At 38.2% G+C, this 23,910-nt stretch overlaps 1 protein-coding gene across 2 annotated transcripts in view; it reads right to left on the bottom strand.

The window, feature by feature from the left end:
• LOC145990111 (uncharacterized) overlaps positions 1-23,910 on the bottom strand; it is a 67,893-nt gene that overhangs the window by 13,585 nt on the left and 30,398 nt on the right. For both annotated transcript variants that reach the window (XM_083125765.1, XM_083125766.1), the window contains exons 2-4: positions 20,165-20,275; positions 14,679-14,799; positions 12,260-12,345 (exon numbers count right to left, since the gene is read on the bottom strand). In XM_083125765.1, coding sequence (XP_082981891.1) covers positions 12,260-12,345; positions 14,679-14,799; positions 20,165-20,242 — 285 coding nt within the window. In that variant the 5' untranslated portion in view covers positions 20,243-20,275. The remainder of the gene's footprint in view (positions 1-12,259; positions 12,346-14,678; positions 14,800-20,164; positions 20,276-23,910) is intronic.

Here is a 23,910-nt window from a genome sequence, read left to right as displayed (position 1 = left end):
TATCGCGGGCAGGTAAAAGAACGCTTATTAGGATTTGCCACTCGTCAATCATTAGATGCAGGTTCGCTCTTTCTCGTACATATCAAAATCGAAGAACTTCTTCCCACGAACTCCATAGGTGCCTGTAATTGGGTAGCACAGACATACGTTGGAGTGGTAGAGTAAGAGTAAGTATTGCCAGGGTCAGAATATTTCCTGAATTATGAGATAACTGTAACCTTTGTCTGATTTTTTATCCTGTGATAACATTTCCCTGAAAGGTGAAACACAAATTTTGCCCAAAACTCCTCAGCGTTACGAAGATGGTTGTCCTTAAAATTTTGAAAAGGCTTGCTCGAAACAGGATACTGGATGCAAACTGCCTCATTTGGCTGTTCTTGCCATTGAGAAGAAATGTCAAGTCCTGGACGTACCAAAGGTGCGCAATGAATTCTCCAAAGCACATAGAGCAGAATTCTCCTACAGGAGAATTGCACTTCACTAAGTGCCTCACATTGTTTCTAATACTTAAGAAGATTCATTTCTTCCAACGTCACGTTTATTTTGCAAGAAAATTAAACTCTTAGAAGCATTATTTTCATCATCTATATTATTATCTTATAACTTAAATATTTATATCAGTAATTTCATCTCAAGAAAGACGATGAATTATAAAATTATGAATGTCTTTCAATACTGAAATAGGCCACTAGAGACAACGCAACTTACCAATAAAAAAGAATTAATGTCTTTATTAAAACGAATCATGTGGAGATAAACTCGTAATCAAGAAGTAAATTTAGGCAGTAAACGTCCACTCTAAATAAAAGACACACACAAAACACCATACATGAATATAATAATAATTATAATAATAATTATTATAATTATTATTATATAAGTATATATATGTGTAGTGTTTTCGGGCGTTTTAATGTGGCTGCCCCCTTACAATATTTTGTTGCCAGCCTCCCCCCCCCCCCCAGTCAAATTTCCCTGGCGCCGTCACTGGTTGGAAGTAAATTTATTAGAACGAGGAAAGTAACATTAGCTGTTGACAGTGTTGCACCAAAGGACGTGATATGTGCTACTGTTTGTATAAATGATAGGAAATTTAAGCAAAAATTTATAATTGTTGAGACTTGAGAGTTGGTTCCTTCATTTGATCGTAGGAAGAGGTTTTCTGAGACAGAGTGGGATTATTTTACACATACATGGGAAAGGGTGGTTGTTTAAAGATAGAGACGTATTTTGCACATTTTTTAAAAGTTCAGATAAAACGAGAATTTAGCCTTACTGTTATGAAAAGAAATAACGCAGTACGGGGAAATAATAACTTCACATTTCTCGCACCTGCTGGGATGCAACACAAGAGTATTGCATGAAGTCTATGAACGAGGATGAAGAAGGATATGTGAAATTTGACTTACCTGCGGGTGAATTAGTTTATTCTAATATTCTTAAGGTTAATTTTTTTTTTTTTAAGTCCACGTGATTCGCAAATAGTCTAAATCGCGAACCGACCTACAGTTTAAAGTGCGATCCGATCCACTTTGTGCCTCCATTGAGTATCGACGTGAGGACATTTCATTACAAGACCTCGACGTTATTACTACGCCATCGGGGAGGCACCCAATTTACACAAATATGTTAATTCCAATAACACTTATACATGTATGCATAATCTGATAATGATGCACTTTTGGTGCATCTAAACATATTTTTTCAACTATAGCTTGTCTAAAAGAATCATTGAAGTTGGGATTTTTATAACTTCAGGAGGCACGGCTCTGTAAACGTGCGATATAAAATTAATGCAGGTTTGCCTTCCATACGTGGTGGTTTTGTCACGTTTCTTCGCTTCGTAAAACATACACTTTTGCAGGAAAGGCTTCTTGCATCCTCCTGGGGCCTTGCTCTAGCTAAACAAAAAATATATTTGTTTAGCATAATCGAGGGTTACATATTTCTGCCGAACGTACTAGAAAACAAGGATTCTATTGGGATCATACTGCTTTGAATGACAGTATCAATGAAGTTTTATGTACGCTACTACTTATAATAATGAGCATAAAATATTCATCAGGAACTTTATTTTTCGTCAACTGGATGTAACATTTTTTTTTCTTATTCAGCAAATATTCAATTCATCACCTTTTTTGACATTAATTTTCTTGCCAGGACAGCTGTTTTTATGCAGATTTTGACGATCTTAACTACACGTAAGCTAGATATTAGCTAATATTCGTGCTGTTATATTACTATTCTTCTACCATCTTTGTAACATGTCATGCAATAACAATAATAGAATTGATTAATTTACATAGTCAAGTGAATAGACCTATGAATTATATTAATGCATTAATTTAAACATTTGCTTAATTGTTGTCGTTAATGTTATTATTATATTTTTTTCTGAAACACTTGGCTCAGATACCCTCCCCCGACATCTATTTCTAGATGCGTGCCTGCCGAAGGATAAATTAGATCAAGCGGTGGTGGTACCGGACTTAGAGGCTAAAGGGAAAACAAAGAAGTATGTGAGTCATAAGCTGAGCATAAGAAACAGCACAATATCACAAAGAAACACTTTTTGAAACTTATGTCATAGAAGATGTTTAACAATATTAAGAACAATAAATGCTTTCTATTTGTAATATACTAAATATTGAAATTTTAAATAGTCTTTTGTGTTCGTACTACACATTTAAAAACTTTTTTGTTGCTCCCCAGCGCCAAGCTTAGAATTTAAAGAAAAAATGTACATTTTCATAGTGCACGGAAGTTCGACATTCAGAAAGAAAGAAGGTCTATTGGAAAACATTTCAAGACTTCCAAAAGGTATAGCAGTAATGAAAAAGAGCACTCACTTATACCGTGTTTGTTACAACCTGTCCGGCTTCCCGCGGTAGCTGATCGCTGGCTTTTCTAGCATAAACCAAGCGGTGTTGCTGCTGAAGACCGCCTGAACTCCGTGCTGGGGAAAGCCAAAGCCAGGCAGCAAATTAAAATACGCAACGTGGCAACAACGTCTACGTAAGCTCCTCTCTTCTGGCTTCCATTCGCTCCACGCTGCCCAGCAGACGACTTTTTTCTCGTTTCTCATTGGCACCAAAATTGTCGAGCGATCGCTAGCGCGGGAAATGGGACAGGTTCTAACAAACTTGATATAAATGGACGATGGATAGACAGTTGTATGAAGCGAGAAAAACCACAAGGTAGATTTCATAAGATACCTAGCAATCAGTAACCAACAAACTGCATTTTTAATATTAATGTCCTCATGATTAACGAACTTTATTTATTCTCACCACGCAATGGGTAAAATATTTGGAGCTTTATCCCACTTTCCGGAAAAATATTTCGTGTTTCTGAAACTTTTGACTTTTGTTGGCATGATATCCCGGATCACTTTTACGAGACGAGACGGGACAAAACGAGACGGGACGAGACGAGACGAGACAGAACCCTTCGAGACGGGACACGAGACGGGACAAACGAATATTTTCTAGACGAGACACGAGACGAGACAGCATTTTCACGAGACGGGACGGGACAGACCAAAGTCTCGTCTCGCCTCGTCTCGTGGGCAACAACTGAAGAGAATATTAAAATTATGATTTTTTAATTTCTAAATTAAAGGAAAGCTTTACTAAGGACACTAAGTGATGTGTTAATTGGATTTGGCCGTTTCAATTCAGAAAGTTCCCAATTTATGAACTACGCAAAGATACAATCTTTCGCCGCTCACTACTGTCGTGATATGGAAGGGAATTAGAAATAATAACCCTTCAGCAACTGCATGCAACAGTTAAATGCAGTGGAGGCGATTGGGTTCCAAAACTTTGGGGGGGGGGGGGGACAAGAACAATTTACTTTCTCTTGGTACATACGGTTTAGCATAATGCGGGGGTAAAAGCGGCAAAAAGTGTGGGGGCATCTGCACCTCCATGCCAACTTAATCGCCGCCACTGCACTAATCGAGAATCAAAAAGTTTTTCCATCCCATAAAAATATTATCCAGGACTATTTTGTTAAATAACTGTTACATTTGAGGGAATAAATACAGCACTCAACTTCTAGTTACCAATCCCATTACGAAGGTAACCCATGATTTGCTGCAAAGTAGAAAAATGTTCTTTCACATTTAACTAGTGGCGGAGATTATGGGGGCGTGGGGGGGAAGTTGCACCCCCCCATACATTTTGCCACATTTTCTCTCGGGGAAAGTAAATTGTCCTTGCCCTCCCCCCCCCGTTTTGGAAACCAATCGCCTCCACTTTTAGACATCATTTTGCCACGTATTATCTATTTTTTTGTTTGACGAGGAATTTCTCTATCCAAGTTCATGGGCGTAACTTGCAATCTAACTGTAGGGGGTCACAATCGAACTTGCCGCTTAACTTTTTTGGGGAGGATTAAAAAGTTTTCTAGGCCATAAAAATAGCGTCCAAGATTATTTCTATTTTGTGAAACAACTGTCACATTTGTGAAATCATAAAAATTGCTCCTCTGGCCCGAAGAGGTCAATAAAAGTACCATTGACTTGTAAATTTTAATAAACCTGAAAATTTTAGACGGCCAATGCCCCCCTTGCTTCCGCCATTCTCATTTGCGAAAGCAGTCCTCTTCTATTGCCTTCACTTCAGTTACTTTTGTATTTGATACTATTTCCTGATGTCAAATATTTATGGAAAGAATTTATGACTGTCAGAGCATTCGCACAGCAAGCCCATCTTGTTACAGATAGGATCCTTAAAGGAATAAGTTTCTATCCTTCATCTCTTAAGATGCTTTCGAAGATAATATGCCTTGTTGGGCTACTTGGAATTAAGCTATATATGTATTGCATTATTAAAAAAAAGATCACACTGTTTAAATTATATGTGACTTTAAATTAATCTCTCAGATTCAGATTCAAAACAACTACACATAATTTATTAATTTCCAAGTATGAGCCATTTATTCGCCAGCCATATTAAGCTACACAGCTCACAACTCACAACTCACAACTAACGTTGTGTTAATTACAAGAAATTTCCTAGAAAACGGAGTGGAGTAGTTCAATTATATACAAAGTAATACAAGCAATCCCCTCTCCCGTGTTGCTTGGACATGTATCGGCTTAAAAATAGGTAACATTCTTTTAGAGTATAATATTATAACTGCAATAAGATTATATTGCATTTATAAGTAAAGGATTAGGGGTGGGACAGTCGGCCACCCTTACCTCCCTGTGCGCACGTCTATGAAAATGAAGCTTAAAGGTTCGTTAGGTGTTGAACGTCCTCCTACTCATAATAAAAAAATATTTTTGCACCTTTTAGACCTATTCCTAAAAATAGTGTTTCAATTTTTGTAGCAAGTTTGGTGAATTATGATTGGTCAAATGGAAGTTTTTTAATGGAAAATATTGAGTGAGAAAACTTCTAGTTTTTCAAATTTTTGGTCGAAATGCGTCTAACCTACTATAATAATCTTGGGGAGAAAGGAGCCAGAGATGTTTTGTGGGGCTTCAGTCCCCTAGCCCGCCTGGAACGCCGTCCCTGATAAGGTGGACATAAGGGAATAAGAGCAAATATTCTGAGGGAAAGTGACTCACTAGATGGACAGTTTGGTTCAGATGGTCATTGATACCCATCACTATAACATTTGTAAGAGTGCAGTGAAAAATTTAAAAATACTTTCAATCACCGGTTACTTTATTTGCAAAAGAAACTAATTTTTTCAATTGTCTCTGCAATAAACGCAGTGTTACCCTGTAATCAATGGGTCCCGGGTTCGATACCCAGTGAAAGCACAAGTTGGTTCAGATCCTATTTTAAACTGTGGGTCCAGTCCCGATTAACTTCTCTGTGCATAAAGAGGATTTAAACTATTACTATTATTATCATTATTTTATGGGTGCACATGTAACATTGAAATTTTCGATATTTGGAATAGCCTATTATTTATTTTGTACTGTATATTTATTTTTTTAAAAGTGAAACATGCAATTCGTAGTTTTATACAATCTCAATTGTTTGCAAATATATTTATAACAAAAAACAATATATATTTAATCGTAATAATTGAGGATTTGGTATTTTAGACCTTTAATTTAACATATATTAAGAGCCCGGTCTCTGGCACCGTGAGCGATCAACAAGGTAATTTTTCTCGTGTGACCCACGAAGGGTTAATCGGAACTGAACCTATAGTTTAAAGAATCCATACCACTATGCAGCTATCCTCCACCGGGGATCGAACTTCGGACCCCTTGATTCAAATACAACAGCGGTACCGATACACAGTGACGGCGCTTCGTGGTGCGGCACCGAGGGAAAATGTCTGGAGGGGAAGGTGGCAAGACAATATTGCAAGACACGTTGTATACCAGTGCATGAATCGAAAGAAAGTCACTACGGAAAAGTCAAGTTGTATATTGGTCCTTTCGGTCTCCTGCGTCTAATAAACAAGGAATAACAATAGTCGGTGGTCTTTTCATCTTTCACACGGAGGAGCCTTCCTTTCCCTTTCCCCCGACGACAAACGCTGCCGGCGAGAAGTCATAAATGGTTACCAGAAACTAAACAATCACGTTCACTGCGGAATCTCATTGTTTGTAATTTTATCAATAATAATAATAATAATAATAATAATAATAATAACAACAACAACGTCTTTATTGAGAGGGCGTGTTTCGAACTCGCGGGCCGTTCTTACAACAATGACCATTGTACATTGGTAGCACGGTAGCACTATAAGTTGGCAACTTGAGTTCGCTCATTACGCATTGTTCGTTTCACTGAAACACTTTATAATTTATTTTAGCCATCTCAAAATATTCGGGTTTAGATTTGAATTCCTTAGTGTGGAAAACTTTGTCAAAAAATGATTTTCCCGTCGGTTTTTGGTGTCGATGTTTTTGCCGTCGATATTTTTACCGTCGATGATTTTACCGTCGATGATTTTGGCGTCGATGTTTTTGCCGTCGATGTTTTTGGTGTCGATGTTTTTGCCGTCGATGTTTTTGCCGTCGATGTTTTTGCCGTCGATGTTTTTGGTGTCGATGTTTTTGGTGTCGATGTTTTTGGTGTCGATGTTTTTGGTGTCGATGTTTTTGCCGTCGATGTTTTTGCCGTCGATGTTTTTGGTGTCGATGTTTTTGGTGTCGATGTTTTTGCCGTCGATGTTTTTGGTGTCGATGTTTTTGGCGTCGATGTTTTTGCCGTCGATGTTTTGTACTGTCGATGTTTTGTGCTGTCGATGTTTTGTGCTGTCGATGTTTTGTACTGTCGATGTTTTGTTGGCGATGTTTTGTCGGCGATGATTTGACGCTACACCCATTTGAAATGTTCTAGACCAAACTTTGGGGGGTTGAGACCGCTAAACCATCAACTCTGGGGGGGGGGGGAGGATCTATGACCGGAGACAGCAAAACACATGACTTATTACTATATACTAAGTATATAATTATGACTATTTTTGTACATTTTTATTAAAAAGAGCTTCAAAATAACGAAGTGATATGACAATTATACCAGTATGTTGTTTAGTGAATTCTGAACAATTTAAGGTCGTAAACACGACTTTCAGGCGATATTGATATGTACGATATTTAGTTATCCTCGAAATCTCTTCCTCTAGTCCAAAGAATAAGGGGAAAATAATTCTAAAGTCTTTGAGTTTATTTAACACTACGCAAGGAAAGCTTATGAAAAGTCTGTATTGCGAAAGTGGAAACTGCTATGATCAAAGGCATTATTGCTAAAGCACGGCGTGCTGTGTGTTTTTTTATTATTGCAAAATTAAATTTAAAAAGTAAAATATTGTAGCAAGAACAAAAAAGTAAAACTATTTTTACTTCGATTTGTGTTAGCATTTATGTAAATAATTAAATAAAACTGTTAAATATTGTAAATATTCGTTATTTTATGGGTAAGTCAACACAAAGGTTATTTGCACCCATCACATGTCCTTTCTCTACACGTCTGTTGCGTACTTTGAAACACACACATGCCCTCACCGGGACTCGAACCCGAGACCTCCGGATCAAAGCGAGTTGAGTCGACCACTCAACATGCTCGGCTACCGAGGCTGGCATAAAACTGTTATGTTGGCCTATTAATGTAAATACATAGCCTACTTTTAAATAAAAATGTTAATTGTTATCTAAAAAACAAATGAGCAGACACAAAAGACATAAGGAGATTTGAAACATTTTCTAAACGTTTTTCATGTTACATTTCATTTGCATGAGGAATATAATATAATAGCTGCTTAAAAACTGCTATACGAAGACGTAATTTTTGTTTTTAAAAAAGGGAGGGAGTGAGTCATTCATTCATTTATTTCAGTGATCAGAGCCTAACCAATAATTTTGACAAGTCGGCGCCCCTGTATATATACATATATACAGGGTGACTGGTAATTGATTGATTGATTGATTGAATTGGTGTTTTAAGTCCACTTTATGCACAGTAAGGCTAATCGGGACTGGACCTACAGTTTAAAGTGGGATCCGAACCACTATGTGCCTCCACCGGGTATCGAACCCGGGACTCCTTGATTACAAGGCGACGACGCTACCACTGCACCATCGGGGAGGCCTGGTGACTGGTAATTAGATGTATTCCCTGAAAGGAGTTAAAGTAGAGACAATTTGCAATAAATTTGACCATATGATACCCCGTCCGAAAATTAGTAGTTTTCTAGATAATCGAATTTCAATTGTTTTTTTTTTTAAAATGACAATTTTCCACATAAAAAGATGAATTGAGAAGAAACTGCTCATTGTATGGAACTTATTTTAGAGTTTTCTGATATCTAACAAATAAGTGGTTTGTTGAAAAAAAAAGGTTTTCCCAAATAACAATCACGTGTAAGTAATGGTTGGGTCTAAACTTACAAGTGATGATAAAAAAATGCACTCTTAGTTTACTTGGCAACGTATTAATAACAAAAATGGTATGACATGAAGCGTACAAATTACTTAAATTACTTCCTTGTGACATCTGCTATCCAACAAGGTACAAATGTTGCTAACATTCACATTTGTGTACAAGAAATAATACTTCATTCATTTTCATGTGAATGGAATCAATGAACAATACAATTAAAGAACATTACACATCTTGCTCAAAGTGGACACCTCCATTACGAATGCAGGCACGCAGGTTTTTACGGACATTTGTTCTCTTAACTCGTGATGTGATGGTGTCCTTGATGTGTTGACCAGCTGTTGAGATCCTCTCCCTGAGCTCATCTTGCGAGTTTACCGGTGTCTTGTCATGTGGCTCCAAATGTAGAAGTCGCAAATCGTGAAATCGGGGGATCGAGCCAGCCAGGGAATCGGGCCGCCTCAGCCAATCCATTTCTTTGGCTAATTTTCATCCAGCCACTGTCGCACGCCCAGGCAGAAGTATGGATGGGCGTCATCAACAATCATTTGATCGAGCTATTTATCCTGCCCCAAATCTTAAGTGGCATCACTTATGAACATTTTTTGAGGAACAGGATGGCAATGTTGTTGGAGGATGTGCCTCTAGCTACAAGACGTGACATGATTTATCAGCATGATGACTGCCCAGCTCGATCCCCCGATCGATTTGACGCCTTGCGACTTTTACATTTGGAGCCACATGACAAGACACTGGTAAACTTGCAAGAAGAGCTGAGGGAGAGGATCTTAACAGCTGGTCAACACATCAAGGACACCATCACATCACGAGTTAAGAGACCAAATGTCCTTAAAAACCTGTGTGCCTGCATTCGTAACGGAGGTGTCCACTTTGAGCAAGACGTGTAATGTTCTTTAATTGTATTGTTCATTGATTCCATTCACATGAAGATGAATGAAGTATTATTTCTTGTCATATGTATGCATGCTATTTAATCTCACTTATATTCATATTCACATTATTTATGTTATATTAATGCCTCTGTAATTGGAGATATCCTTTCTCTGTAGAAGGCAAATAAATAAATAAATTTGCAAGTAAGACTGACACAGAACTTAACTTAGTGTTTTGAAGAGGAAAATTACTTGCTTACCCCTATCATGGATTCACAATGAGATAATGAGATTATCATTTTATTGTCTTTGCTACAGATGAAGTGCAAGTTGCAGGTCAGTAGATAGTTCCATCATCTTGTTTAGGACGCTAGGGTTCCCAGGTTCGAATCACGGCATGGGTGTTCTTTGTGTGTCCCTGCATCACTTTCATCATATCACACCCATACTCATCTTTGCAATTAGCCAAAAGGGGCAGAAAAGCAAAGTAAAATAAGCCAAATCAATGAATCTACCATCTTGATATTATCTCCACCCTCCTGGAACCAATTTTTTTTGTTTCTCTAAAGTCTTGGGGCTGACTGAATCCAGACTTGTAATAATGATTGTAATTGGTTTCTGACATATGTAACTTTTTTAAAAAAAGCGATACACACATGAACCTTGCACTGGGTATTTATACATTAAATAAACAAAAATAGTCTCTACATGAACTTTTAACTATTTTTCATACTTTATTGATACAAAAGATAGGTAGGTTAGTTTTTTGTAGAATAAATTTCAAATCTTTTCTTTCATCTGGGCATTGATTAAATAACGTAACCAGATATTTGACACAACTGGTACTGCGCTCTGACACAACTAACGTTGCCAGTACAACCTGTCATTTCATAAAAAGAATACTTTTTTTATGAATATGCCATAATGAAAGCCATAAATCGTCTGTAATGCATAAAATGCATACAAATATGCCCTTCTTTTATCAGTTCAATAAATACCCACATTAAGTATTGCAAGTGCAGTGCCATGTGGTGACATTTTCGTTGGGGAAGCAGATCCCAAAAAATTAAGAAAACCAAGAAGTCATTGCTTCTACATGGTACGTTATACTGAAATATGAACACACTACCTGATACTGTGTCCTTAACGTCTCTAGTACTTCAAAATTGTCTTCAATCACAGAGTCTTTGAAAGGGAAAGGTGAATGCCATTGTGCAGCTTTTCATTTCTTCGAACCTCATTTGGTCTGTTGTCAAACGTATTTAATGCAACAGATGAACGCAGATGATTGAAACAGTTTTCACATATACCAATAGTTCCAATATACCACATAGTTCCTTTCTATAGAAAATAGTAAACAATGACGGTACTAAAGATTTTGAAGCTTTCTGTTTCCACACAACCACTCGAACATCCCGGAAAAGCAAACAAAACAAATATAAATTCACACGCTCTTCGCAAAGCACTTGGAAAAAACGTGACCGCAGCCACGCATGTCAGCAATCATATTTTTGTGTCTCTCGTGTGCTTTAAAACTTTATAGTTTATTTAAAAATATTAAAATTGTAACTTGCTAGGTTGATATGCTACAACGCTGGCATGGACATTTAATCGTGCAGTTCACAACACCAAGGCCATCAGTGGACTTCACTGATAGCACTGATAGCACCCGACAATTACCAATTGGAATACAAAGTTTCCCGCCACATAAAACAGCCTCCCATTGGCTGATTCAAGGTCGCCTGTTTCTCTTGGGGATTCTTGCTGGCGCTGACTACAAGCAGGCAGGGCGATGTATCCCGGGGCAGATGTTTTGTCAACATGCCATGAGAGGGTGTGGATGGTCCCATATCGGAAAGGGATGAACATTGCAGCCCTACGGCGGGTTGATTCTGTTGAGGTGACAGGGAATGTAACCATGATGCTGTGGTTCGAATCCCACTTTAAACTGTACGTCCAGTCCCTATTAGCCTTACTGTGCATAAAGTGGACTTTAAACACCAACTCAATCGGGCCTCCCCGATGGCGCAGTGGTAGCATCGTCACCTTGTAATCAAGGGTCCCGGGTTCGAGACCCGGTGGAGGCACATAGTGGTTCGGATCCCACTTTAAAACTGTTTGTTCAGTCCCGATTAGCCTTACTGTGCATAAAGTGGACTTAAAACAACAAATCAATCAATCAAGCAACTCAATCAATTAACTTTTCCCCCATACTTAAAGTTCATGTAGGGAATCATTTTTTTTTGGTTTAATGTTTAAATACCCAGTGCAAGGTTCATGTGTGTATCGCTTTTTGTACAAAAGTTACATATGTTCAAAGACTTGTTTGCGTGACTTTTTGGGCCCTCTGTATATGAACCATAAATAATTAGATTTTCAGATTAACGCTAGGCAGAAAATTTGTAAATAAATATGAGTTGTCAGAATAATTAAGACATTGAAGTTTGATTATGTGAAATATTGTTACTTACTTATGCCTATTCCATTTTCTTGTCCACTTCTTACCTGAATAGCACCGAAGAGAAGAGCCAGGTCTATTAGGAAGGTGATGACTGCGATTACCAAAGCAGCAATTGCAATCCCCTTGGCAACTAGAAAAGCAAACAAGCCAACAGTTGATTTTCCTTCCATTCATATTTATGCCTAGTAATTTGGTACATGTATCTGTGTGTGCCATCTTTGCATGACTTAACTTCTAAAATATCAGCACTCACCAGATCAATATGAGAGAAGGTTTCTATGCTGTTAATCAAAATACTGTATATATTGACAGAATGCATGTAATAGAACTGGGTTTTATTATTTTCTGCTTATTAGTGCCATATCATATCATAGCCAAAATTTATTATAATTTCATTAATTCTTTGTTTCTAAAAACAAGTTTGATCTTGTTATTGTTTTTACAACTATAATAGTAAATGTATAATTTCATATTCTAAAATGCATGTTATGTCTGAAATATTTGACATTTTACCTTGGCTTCGTATTGGAAAATCTTACTTCATTTTCTTACTCTTATTTTTAATAATTTTGCATTTACTTTATTTTTCAGACAGTCTGTACATTTTCATATTGCACCCCCCCCCTCTCTCTCTCTCTTGTGTCATTTTTTCCTAGGATAATATTTTAAGGGATGACTAAATTTGAACAGTATTTTTCATTTTCCAGTTTTCTCTGTTTTAACATATGAATATTTTCAGATGCTTATGAAGTTTAAGAAAAACGTCAGATAGGAAAATTTGGGTCCTCTACTTGACTAATTAAAAGTAGATTTAAAGTAAAATTGTTGGTAGTAATTTTCTTTCAGTTAGCAGTGTGTAAAGTAGTTTATTGGTGAATTCAATTGTAATAGCAATTTTCATTCTACAGCAGTAGTTTTTTTTTTCTAACAGCAAATGATTGAATGTTTGTGAGTTGCTAAAGTACAGGGTGGTCTGGCATCCAAGTCCTTGCATAACAATTTACAAAGCTACCGGTCCACCATTTTCTTGACGCACAATAATTTGTCTTCTTGTTGTGTGCGAGATTACTGTCTGGCTTGGTTGGTCCTTTGTTGAATCTTGCAGTGAAGTCATTTTGCACTTCCTTTGTTGTTTTACTGGTCTGTGTCCATACACCATTCATCCATACTATAGTTACTTGTGTCAGCCATATGTAGATGGCAGAGAACAAATTTAATTGGATCCACTGCGATAACAAGTCATTCGGACTAGGGATGGCCAGATCCGGATCCTAAAATTTTTCGGATCCGGATCTGAAAAATCCGGATCCACTTTGCTATCCCACATGAGCGCTTCTTTGAAAAGTAAGAATGTGTTTATAACATATTGTTACCTGCTAATATACAACATTGTATATATTATAGTGTGTGTGTGTGTGTGTGTGTGTGTGTGCGTGCGCAATTTGTAATTAATACACTTACAAGGGATGTCTAAGTCTCCCCCTCCGATTTCCATGAAACTTGGCAGGTGTATAGAGGGGCGCAAAGGAAGAAATACGTGTTTTTTTTGTTTTGGCTAAAAAACTGTTTTAGGAAGCAACCCCCCTCAAATGTTAAGATGAGGACAAATTGAAGTGGGAATTGACCCCTGTGTCCCCCTCCGATTTCAAAATCATCTCTGACATTTTATGTTAAACAAGTGAGATTATTTTTGTGCACGAGTGTGTTAGCCGATGTGTAGCAAAGTATTTTAGGAACAACACTTGAAAAAAAATCTTGAAGGACTAACTAATGAAAAATTTCTTTGTAATCGAAGATCATAATACATTTTAAGGTGTGGTAATAATATAATATAGGGATTGAGATACCAAACTCTCGGATCCGGATCCAGAACTTTCAGATCCGGATCCATTTGGCCATCCCTAATTCGGACCACCCTGTAGAATTAAGGGGGGGGGGGGGTTTAAGAGGCAAATGAATGAAACGCACGGCCATGAAATTAGGCAGGTGGCAGAAGTTTGTGATATTGCCATGTCAGAGCATAACTCCGTAACCTCGTGTGTTCTGAGGTTTAATGCATCGTTGTAAAGTTGGACTTGGTAATCCATGTGATATAAACTGACAGTATTTGTTTGAAGTGTCAGGGATGACACAAAAGTGCCCCGGAGAGAGGTCGGTCTGAGGCTCGAACTAGGCAATGCAGCCCAGTTGACATTCCCACACATTTTGCAGGAACCAGCGACTTTTGTCCCATTCTCGCTTTGCTTTTCCCATATGTGGCACTGGCGCAATTCTGCCCAGCTTCCTATTTTCATGGCCGTGAATTTAGCTGTCAAGACATCCTGGGTTCAATTCCGTGAGGATGCGCACGTGCAATAGTTGGGTTCCCATGTTACATGTAAGGTCCAGTTCTAATTAGCAAAACTCTTCTTTTTAAACAAGCAAACAGTTAAGCATGTCATTACTGTAAGTAACAACACTTACTTCTCTTGGTCTCTTCTCTCATTTCCTCATCTTTGATGGATTCCTCGGTTGCCTTCAACAACTCTTTGTCAAGGTCCTTGAAACTTACTCCTATGCTGATGAGAACCACCCCTGAAGAAATCTGAAACATCCCCAAAATAAGAATAGGAAATGTACAGTAGGTTTTTTTTTTATTATGGAGATTTATAAACAAGAAAGTGTTTCTTTGAGGGATTAGTATTATTACAAATAACCCAAATAGTATATTTATGTGAACAGAGAATCTTTCTTATTGCTTCATCCTACACACAGATTTGGTACTATATTGCAATGTATTCAAACTAATGCAAGTTTCATTTTTACATATTTATTCAGGTTTGTATTGCTTCAAATGATGTCTATTGTGCAGGACAGTTTATTTTATCTTTCCTTGAAAATACCACTAAACTTTCCTGTAGAAAATTTTAGCAACAAGGGTAAACTGCTTTGAAAATAAGAACCTACAGATGCCACTGTTGTCAGGATGAATAAAACATTTTTTGGAAGAAGGATTGTAACAGAGTTTTATTATGGGTAATTAAGAGGGGAGGGGACAAGTTAAATTGCCTCTTATTATAATATTTATGATGATTTATGAACTAGGATAGACGCAGATGATTAGACACAAATGCTGTCTAATAAAAAGTGAGAAGTTGCTGGCTTTAACCCCTTTTCGTTAAATCATGTATGTTTCATTGCCCTATTTCCTACTTTTGCATTATGTTCAAGCGGACATGATGGCCATGCCACCATGATAATTTTATTTTAATTTACCTAACTTTCAAAGATACTACATCAACATTTTTAAGTGAATTTTTTAAAATGCATTGTTTAGATTTGTCAGGGAGTACAAATTTTCTACTGATTATACTTGTTTAATGAATCTAACTTATTTGCAGATTAAATAGATAGAAGATAAACATGCTGAAACTATTTAAATTTCACACACCACTTCGTTAATAAGCTTCTTCTACTATTGTAAACAAAAATTCCTTGGGTCTAGGTCAGGTTCATAAGAAAAGTATTAAACTTATTTGAAATTTTTGTGCACATTTGTGACACTTTCAAACTTTCACAGTTTGTATTTAGAATATTTTTTTCAATCTTAAATTGTTTACATTGATAGTATTGTACTATGTCATAGAACAAAATCGCATACAATTATATCCTTTCATTCAATCCAAATACGTAAATTTGTCCACGGCTCAAGAAAGGTCACAATTGAACAGTAGTGAAAACACAACTGTCATTCATATATTAAGAGACAGCGTCCCATGTGAAGTATTCCACACTGGTCAAAAAAATAGGGGAGCAAGTCAGAAACTGCACACACAACCAAACAGACTGTGAACTATGATTTATTTGCATTTGATGGCAGTGTGGGCAGCAGAAATTGTTTACATTGATAGTATTGTACTATGTCATAGAACAAAATCGCATACAAGTATATCCTTTCATTCAATCCAAATACGTAAATTTGTCCACGGCTCAAGAAAGGTCACAATTGAACAGTAGTGAAAACACAACTGTCATTCATATATTAAGAGACAGCGTCCCATGTGAAGTATTCCACACTGGTCAAAAAAATAGGGGGGCAAGTCAGAAACTGCACACACAACCAAACAGACTGTGAACTATGATTTATTTGCATTTGATGGCAGTGTGGGCAGCAGAAGCTTCAGGAGTGATGTCATGAGGCATGACTCGCAGAAAATGACAAGACATGAAATGAACCAGCTACAAGGACAGTGACCACAGGCTACTAGTAGGAGATGTGAGGAGATGGATAATAAAAGATAGAAAGGAGGAACTAGAGTGTAGAAATTGAAGGATAAGATGATGAAAGAGAAATATCAAGAAATATTGCAAACAAAAGAGCCAAGAGATGAACCCAAAGGAATAGAAACAGAATGGACAAGATTTAAAACAGAATTAGTAGAGGCAGTCGAAAAGGTATGTTGAAGGACAAGCAAGAAAAGAAAGAAGAAAGAAACACCATGGTGGAATGAAAGGACTAGAGAGGTAGTGAAAAACAAAAATGATGCATTTAGAAAATGGTTCAAAGTTAAATCACAAAATGCACGAAAAGAGTACATGGAAAAGAAGAAAGAGACAAGAACAGTAGTAAAGGAGGAAAGAAGAAAGTGGATGGAAGAATGGGCCAAAGTGCTAGAAGAAGATGTAGATGGGAACAAGAAAGTATTGTTGTATAGATTAGTGAGAGAGTGGAGAAGAGAAAGAGGAGACAGCTGTAAGCTAAGGGATGAAAGGGAAAATGTTGTAGAAGAGGATGAAGAAATAAGGAGACTGTGGAGAAATCATTTCGAGAAATTACTGAACATGAAGAAAGGAAATGAACATGAAAGGGAAAACAGGAAGGCAAAAATAAATCTCACATGGAAAGAAGTGTAGGAAGCTCTGAAGATAATGAAGAGAGGTAGAGCACCTGGAGTAGATGAAGTGCCAGTGGAAATGATTCTAGGAGCTAGAGTGATTGGTGTGCAGTGGCTGTACAGTGTGTTGTAAACAGCTTGGCAAGAGAGAGAAGTGCCAAGAGATTGGACAAAGGGACTAATAGTTCCCATATTCAAGAAGGGAGACAAAGGAATGTAAAAACTACAGAGGAATAACAGTAATGTGTCACTCAGAAAAGGTGTGAGAAAATATTAGAGAAAAGAACATGGGAAGTAACAGAGCTGAACATGAGAGAAGAACAGTATGGATTTAGAAGAGGCAGATCAACAGTAGATCTGATATTCACCATAAGCCAAATGCAGGAAATGCACTACGAATATGGAAATCATTTCATTATGGCATTGCTAGGTATAGTAAAGGCATATGATAGCATGGACAGAACAAAGATTTGGAGGCTCTAACAGAGAAAGGAGCCGAGGAAGAGATAGTGTGTAGAGTGCAGAGCACATACAAGGCCAACCAGAGGTGTGTGAAGACACCAGTGTGAAGAACTGAGTGGACTAAAACAGGGAAGTGCTCTTTCCCCACTGCTCTTCATAATTACAATGGTTGCAATTAACTAAGAGGTGGGTAAGAAGATAGGAGAGGAAGAGATGAAGGCCCTGTTGTTTTCTGATCACTTGGTAATATGGGGGAACAGGGAAGAAGTACAGAGACAGATTGATAGATGGAATGAGGAAATCAAAAGAGCAAGGTGCTAATAACAACAAGAAACAGAAACAGAAATGAACCAAGAATAAGGATGGACACGGAAGAGTTGAGGGTAGCGGAGAGCTTCAAATATATAGGAAGCATAATTGAGAGAAGTGGATGAATAGATGAGGAGGTAAACAGAAGAGGACAAATGGGTGGTGGACTATATCAAAGTGTTCGAAGATTAATATGGAACAGGGATGTAACTATGAAATGCAAGAAGGTAATATACAACACATACTTTGTGTCAATAATTATGTATGGAGCAGAGAGAGACAAAAGAAAGATCCAGGCAGTGGAGATGAAATTTTTAAGGAGTATATTGGGGAAGACTAGAAGGGATAGAATAAGGAATGAGGAGATCCGACAGGCAGTGGGTGTGGTGAAGCTTTAGGACAGGATAGATCGGGCATAGATGAGATGGTTTGGACACATGAAGAGGATGGATGCAGAAAACTACCAGTAAGAGCTTACAATGCACAAGGAGTTGGAATATGGTCAAGGGGAAGACCAAGATGTCAGTGCAGATAGCAGAGAGTGTTAGGAGAACAGGACAAGATTGGAACACCATGAAAAGAGATGAGTGGTAGAGGACTAGGAAAAATGGAGAGGCTTGACTTCTATGCCGACCCAGTCAGAGGTAGGAAACGGCAAAGGTTGATGATGATGATGACAAGGACACCCCAGTAGTGTGTTTCTGACTGTGTGAGAGAGTGTGTGGGCCAGAGCATGATTTAAAAGAATATATATCGCTTGGAGAGCCACTGGAAGGATGGTGGCAGGACAGGTGCAAAGGCAGAAGCCTTTGGCTGGCGTATATCGAAGTGTCATTTCCTGCCTGTGTACATGCTTACAGGAGACGGGAGGCCAGCACAAGGCTGTCCAGGGCAACAACAACAAGGGATGACCTGTATGTACTGTTACTGGCTCGCCGGAATAGGCAACAAACTGCGACTGACCTGTAATGTGTGCTTCTCACAACCACTCAATACAGGGTATCAACCCAAACCATTTGCAACTGACTATGGCAAGGTGCTCTCTATGCATGATGATTTGGAGGGGAAGTGGAGCCCATCATTGTCTAGCTAATGTGCTTGAGGTATCCCAATATGGTGGTGGTGGTGGAATGATGGTGTGGGTAGGTACCTTGACAGTCCAGGGGTATCGAGATGAGATCCTGAGGCCTCGTGTTCTGCCTCTGGCTGCAGAAATTGGCAAACCGTTGATTTTTTTTTTTGGATGATAATGCCTGCTTCCACGAAGTGTGGATTGTGACCGACATGCTTCAGGATGAGGGCATCAAGAGGATTTTTGGACCTGCACGTTCCCCAGACCTTAATCCAATAGAGCATGTCTGGGATGCCCTGGGAGAAGATGCATATCACCTAGACCGGGACCTCCTGTAATTCTTCAACAGCTGGAAATGGCTGTCCTGGAGGAGTGGCGAAGGTTCCCCCAAGAACTTGTCAATAATCTTATTGATTTAATACCAAACAGTGTTAGCAGTTGAAGGAGACCACACACCTTACTACAGGTCGGTTTGCATCAACTAATTCTGCTTTGTTTTTCACGCCTGTAATGCATGGCATCATGTGTCACTTGCATAAACACCCTCTTGGTAGGGTGCAAAATCCTGGGGGGGGGGAATGGGGGATTTCCCCCACCAACAATCTTGGCATCAAAAATCCCCCCCACCAAAAAATTCCAGGGAGAGAGAGTTTTTGTTATAACAAGCAAAAGATAAGCAATTACTTTTAATTTTGAATATACTGTACTAAGAAAAATATCGAAAACACACACAAAGCAATGTGGTTGTGAGTGTTGAATGCTTTTTCTCTCTCAAGAGATCATTAACAAATCTATGCAAGACAAAAATAACTATAAAATGTAATTGATTTATATTAACATAAAGCAATAACTAAATATAAACATCTACATAATAAAACCACTTCAAAGTGGATGGATTTAATTTGGTACTTCATGATATCTGATATATGTGTATATATAAAAGTAACAAATTAATTTATTTCTATGTAATTAATAATAATATATTTTTAATTTAGTAATTTATTTTTACTTTTAATAACATTATAAATGTGTATATCGTGTAATTTATGAATATGTTTGTGGGGAGGAGCTTGTAGGTTGTACATTTGAAGTGAAGTTAGTATTTTCTGAGTATGTGATCGTAAAATTAATTGTGAAATATAAATTTTTAATTTCAAAGTATGAGATCTATAATTCACTCCTTGCGAATGTGTTTAAGAGCTCAAATTAATAATTGCAAGCAAGATACATACCAAAAATATGACTGCAATGATTATAGTTCCCTGTTTCAATGAGCAGCCACAGCAGCACTGCTCCACCAACAACCCCATTTTGGTCTTCCTGTTTTCCCTTTTGTCTTGATCCTGTTTTCATAAAAAGTTGAATTAATTAAATTTTAAAAAGTAGTAGTTTCTGGAATTATACTGGCACATCTCAGTTTTCAAAGCAGCATACATTCATACAAAGCCAACACCCCATGAAGGAAAGCATGTAACTTGTAATAATTATCAATATATTTCCATAATTTTCAAAATCACATGACTAGTAGTAGAAGATCCGTGTGTCTACGAACGTGATGAAATAACCTGTAGGAGGAGAGCATGCATGTGTGAACCAATATTGGCTACAAAATTTTTTGGAAGCAACCCAGATAAGTACTGAATAGATCCACGTTGAGGCCCAGGCCTGGATTTATGTATGTGGAAGTCCTGGAAGGAATGTAGCTAGGCTCATAAGTTACCATGGCTTATATATATACTCATATGCACACCCTCTGATTGCTGGGTGGGAGCCTGGATGAAACTCCAGTGATTCCACTGTTTTACAAACACTGTATTGATGCATACAAAAGGAGTGTATCTAGGATGGGCCTGGACCCCACAATTCTATTCTTGTGGAAATGGAACTCCTATTTTATTTATGATTTTTTTTCCTTCCATATAACCTTGATGAAGGACATTGGGAATGTCAAACACAGAGTAGTGTACATATAGTTATTACATAATTCAAAATAAAAATAAGAACACATTGTTTAGTACAGGCAAGGAGGCTGTCATGTGCCTTTTTCATGCCTCTCCAAGTAAAGGAAAGCCACAAATAAACCAAATTCACTGCTTTTTTTAAACTAAAGATTTCAATACACACACTTGCAAATTGAGTCCCCAAATATTCGACAGCATTTTGAACATGGATGCTCGAACATCAAAATAAACTTCCGCAGTCTTATGAAAATCTCCGGTCTGTGAAGGCATATACTGTAGGTCCAGTGCCAAGAACAGCTTGCTGCCAAGGAAGCACACAGACACAACTCGGACTGGAGACTGGACTGGACTACCCTGCAGAGGACCGAATGGGCAACCGTAGGTTCCAGACGCAGCTTGGTGAGTAGAAATGGTTGTTGTTTCTTTTAGACATATTTGCCATAGATTTTTGTATAAATAACAAAAGGGGTTTCTTCATTTAGATGTGTTGTCTTCTTGTTTGTCTTTAAATTGAATTGGTTAAATGTCTTTACCACATCTCCACGGCAATTTATAATAATTCATGCAAGGGACTATAATTAAGTAATAAAGTTGTTTCTTTAATTATGTTTATATTATTATTACTTGAGCATAAGCGAAGGAAGCGAGAGGACAAATGGCTCTCCACTTTAGTTAGTCAGTTTGCAGAGGTTTTTCTCATCTTGGTAGACCTGCACTTTTCCTTCTTTTCCATTACATTTGAAACTCTTTTCCTTGAATCTTCTTTATAGCTTTCGATCTGCTTATCCTGCTTCTGTACTTGACATATTTTCCTCTCCAATTTTCTGCCTCATTTCCTTCTTATTCTCTTTTAGTTTTCCTTATATTTCTCTTTCCTTATTTCCTCTTTCTCTTCTCTTGCTTCTACATCTCTTTTTGCATATCACTCGTGGCCTCCCCGATGGTGCAGTGGTAGCGTCGTCGCCTTGTAATCAAGGAGTCCCAGGTTCGATACCCGGTGGAGGCGCATAGTGGTTCGGATCCCACTTTAAACTGTAGGTCCAGTCCCGATTAGCCTTACTGTGCATATCATAAATTAGACTTAAACACCAAATTAATCAATCAATTTTTCATATCACTTGTTTATCATCCTTCGTCTTTCTAATCTTTATTTCTCTTCTCCCTCTCTGCCTGTTTCTTTGTTTCTATAATTCTTGAAACATTACGTCACTACATCGCACTTAACGACACCTGCATTGCAAAACTGTCAGCTGGTGTTCACACCAGGCAGGGTGGAGCATATTGTGGAATTAATGAATTTCCTGTCTGTTTTCGCTGGGAAGGAACCACAGGAACCACAGGGAAGGAACTGCCCAGAACCGCGTGTCCTTTGCATCGTACTCGCGCGTGAAGAGGAGGGGTAGAGTGGAGCAGGCTTCCTAAAGCTTAGCGCCCACTGAGACGCGGCAACAGAAAGCAACAGAACTTCTGTTGTCTGCTTCTCTTAAAATCAAATGGAGTAACGCCTACTATTGGGAAAAGCACGGGACCGAAGCGGGAATTTCCGTGCTAGAAGTCTGCTTGTTATCTTAAAGGTTATCACCCACCGAGACCCCGGAAACGGATCTGTTGCCGTTGCCGCGTTTCTCCGCCTCTCAGAGGGCGTCAAGCTTTATGGTCCGTGTATAGGAATGTATTTCATTTATTCTTGTTTTCATTATTTGGTTTTGATGATGTGGGTTAAATTACTTTTGTTGTCAAGAGATGGCGTATGTAGTCCATGTATCAGCTGTTTGCGTGGGCGCCAAACAGAGAAAACGGTTAGTGAGTGAGAAGCAACATGGCGCGAATCGAGGTGACATGCATCTGGACATTACCAAGAACAATCGTCGTCTGATGTGATCAGCATTGCTTTCAAGTTATTCTTCAATGTAGTTAGTGCTTTACAGGTAGAATATAGATATCTTAAAAAAATCAGCGTGTGCATTTGTGATTGTGTTTTCTTCCGAGAATCAACGCAACTCCTACAATTTTATGGTCCTCCAAGCCTAGGATGTCTTATCTCTACCTGTCTTTGTGAACAGTGAACTGTGTGGCGAAGAAAACGTGCAACGGTGTGTTCTCGTTTTATGTTGACATTACGTGGTCCAGTTGTGTAAATTCGATATCGAAACCAACATTGGAGTAACGGACAGCTCGTGATATTTTGCAACAGACAAGACATGGCAGTGATTCGTGCGTGCCAACAAACGCGAGAAGTATAACGTTCATTTTGATTGTCGGTGGGACAACAGTAAGCTATATCATTAGTTTTGTGTTGCTTCAAGGATAGTGTCGTCAAGTGTGTATATGTACAATAATGCTTAGCGTACATATAACGTGAAGAACTGAACATTTCGTACGGGTAGCAGAAAGAACATTCTATAATCTCGATACTAAATTTATTGCGCAGCAAGCATATGCAGAAAGCGGGGAAGGAAATCAGCTGATTCTTCGTGCGAGCAGTGCAGCAGTGTTTCCAACCGGCGAGACGATTGTGTGTCCAACATCGGCAGCGCTGAAGTTTGCAGGTAATCAGGCTCATTTTAGTACCATTTCCTTTTCCTTTCTTTACATTACATTACGTTCATTAATTGCATTGTTGTGAAACCTTATCAGTTATCCTTTCACCATGACAGAGGAAGAGATTAAACGTTTAAAAGTTATGCGAGGAAGCTACAAAGGGCAATTGACCCGTATGAAAGCATTCGTCGATGCATTTGACATCAATATACAGAGTGTTCAGGAAATTAAACTGAGATTAAGTCACTTGACTGAGATGTGGGACAAATTCAATGACGTTCAAACCAGTTTGGAACTTCAATCGGAAGCAACCGAAGAGGAAGTTCACAGAATAGAATTTGAAGAAAGGTACTACAGCATTAGGTCTCAAATGGAGACAATAGTGATGCGGCATGATCAAATGAATCAGCCCAGTGTTAGTACTAGTTCAGTTACGTCAGTTCAGTCTCAACTTAGACTTCCAAAGATTTCCATAC

The sequence above is a fragment of the Lepisma saccharinum genome, chromosome 7, assembly GCF_977018435.1.
Source record: "Lepisma saccharinum chromosome 7, izLepSacc3.1, whole genome shotgun sequence".
Taxonomy (NCBI): domain Eukaryota; kingdom Metazoa; phylum Arthropoda; class Insecta; order Zygentoma; family Lepismatidae; genus Lepisma; species Lepisma saccharinum.
Note: the sequence above shows the minus strand (reverse complement) of the source record. Positions and strands in the feature narration are given on the sequence as shown.